At 36.4% G+C, this 2,277-nt stretch overlaps 1 protein-coding gene across 1 annotated transcript; it reads left to right on the top strand.

The window, feature by feature from the left end:
* The first annotated feature begins 1,232 nt into the window (after nt 1-1,232).
* Nucleotides 1,233-1,652, top strand: LOC149498297 (uncharacterized). The gene has a single exon (XM_089717289.1). The coding sequence runs from the start codon at nt 1,233-1,235 to the stop codon at nt 1,650-1,652; it is 420 nt and encodes a 139-aa protein (XP_089573415.1).
* Nucleotides 1,653-2,277: the final 625 nt, after the last annotated feature.

The raw sequence follows: 2,277 nt of genomic DNA, 5'->3' as shown, positions 1-2,277 counted from the left end.
AGCTTCTTTTTTCTACACTCTTAGAACTCCCTTCACCTATAAATAAGAATTCTTATGAATTCTAAAAAATAGCACCAAATGATTCAATTATGAACTTCAAGAAGGTTTACTTACTTGGATAGAAGAAAATTGAAGTTAAGGCTTAACTACCATGAAAATTGAAAGTAAGGTGGAAGAGGAAAGGAAGAAAATGAAGAAGATGAAGATAAACATGAAAATGGGAAAGTGAAAATGTGTATTACGGGTAGGCCATCAAAAATCAAAGGATTTTATGGAAAACTTCCTAAATGGTACCTCAATTGTAACAGGTTACTACTAAAGACCCAAGCTCAATCTTTTAATGCAAATCAATCCTCACCTATGTGCTTGATCTTTTTCTCTCACTCAAATAAGTCCACTTATAATCTCATTCTACCCCAACCGGGTTTGGTTCAACTCGACTCAACTCGACTACTCAACTCTATGCTAAGACTCGACTCGGTAGGATGTCACAGGTAAAGTTGTAGCACACGTGCATGTAATTGAATTTCAAAAGAGGGGATTGCCATATGCACATATGCTAACCATTCTTCAACCATCATACAAATTAACAAGTCCAGGCAATTTTGACAAACATGTAAGTGTAGAGATATTGGATGAGGAGCAATATCCAGAGCTGTATGAAATGGTTGCGAAACATATGATGCATAGGCCATGCGGAGAACAAAATACAAAATGTCCATGCATGATACATAATAAATGCAGGTTTCGTTATCCGAGGCAATATTCTTCGAAAATTACACAAGGAAAAGATGGATACCATATTTTCAAGAGACCAAACAATGGATAAGAGGTATGTCATATTACTTGTCTTAATTTTTTAATATAAAAATAAAGATAATTCAAAATATTGTATTTGATATCATTGGTAGAGGTCACAGCAAGAAAGAATAGGTTACAATAGATGAGTTGTCCCTTATAATCCATATCTTTTAACAAGATACAATTGCCATATCAATGTCGAGGTTTGTTTTGGCTTAAAGAGAGTCAAATATCTATACAAATTATCTACAAAGGGCACGACAGGGTTATTGTATATGTCTCCAATGAATGAAGAAGTAGATGAGATACGACAATTTCAAAATGTAAGATGAGTGTCTGCTCAAGAAGCAATGTGGAGGATATATGAGTTTGAACTAAATGAAATAAACCCTCTTGTTATCAATCTACAACTGCATTTACTGAATGAATAGATGGTATCAGTTTTGGAAAATGAGAAGCTTGATCATGATATAAAGAGGGATCATGTATCAAGAATGATGCTAACGGAGTATTTTAGAAGATGCTCTACCAATGCAGAAGCAAGAGAACTATTTTTCAGGGAATTTTTTGAGCATTATGTGTGGAACAAGCAAGGTAAAGTATGGTCTAAGTGGAAGAAGAGGCAAGTAATAGGGAGGGTAAATACAGCGAATCCAATTGAGAGGGAAAGGTCTTACTTGAGACTACTTGTGAGCCATGTAAAAGGCCCACAATCATTTGACAGTATATTAACAGTAGATGATTTTCCATGCCAAACATTCAAGGACTCAGCAACCAGAAGAGGACTGTTTGAATCAAATCAAAGTGCATCGCATTGTATGGGAGAAGCAGTAGCATACCAGATGCCATGAGAATTAAGGAGACTCTTTACTACAATATTAGTACACTGTGAGCCAACAGATGTGAGGAAATTATGGGATGATTACTTTGATATCATGTTGGATTATTTTAGTAGATTGCACCCGAACTCAATACATACACAGATGTCATGCACATGGAAGAGCATAGAATATCTCTTGTAGGGTATGGGAAAAGAAATTAAGAAGTATGACTTGCCTGAGATAGCACAGGATCAAACACATCAGTCAATCAATAACTCAAGAGAAATTATAGATGAAATGGCAGTTGAAATACCTCAAGAGGACATTGATGCAGTTTAAAAAGTGAACAACGAGCAGCTAAATGCATACAGAGCGATACTGGACTGGGTGAACTTCAACACCCATGGGGCCTTCTTCACAGGTGGGACAGGGAAGACATTTTTATATGGAGCACTACTTGCAAATGTAAGATCTATAGGAAATATAACGCTTGCAATAGCAACCTCAGATGTAGCGACGATAATAACGCCAGGAGGCAAGATTGCACACTCGCGATTCAACATACGATTGAATCCAACGAAGTCAAGTTTATATGGCATATCGAAACAAAGCATACAGGCAAAATTAATCCGCAGGGCAAAACTTATTATATGGG

Source organism: Jatropha curcas, chromosome 2, assembly GCF_041381405.1.
Source record: "Jatropha curcas cultivar XTBG-Jc1 chromosome 2, XTBG_Jcur_1.0, whole genome shotgun sequence".
In the NCBI taxonomy this organism is placed as follows: Eukaryota; Viridiplantae; Streptophyta; class Magnoliopsida; order Malpighiales; family Euphorbiaceae; genus Jatropha; species Jatropha curcas.
Note: the sequence above shows the minus strand (reverse complement) of the source record. Positions and strands in the feature narration are given on the sequence as shown.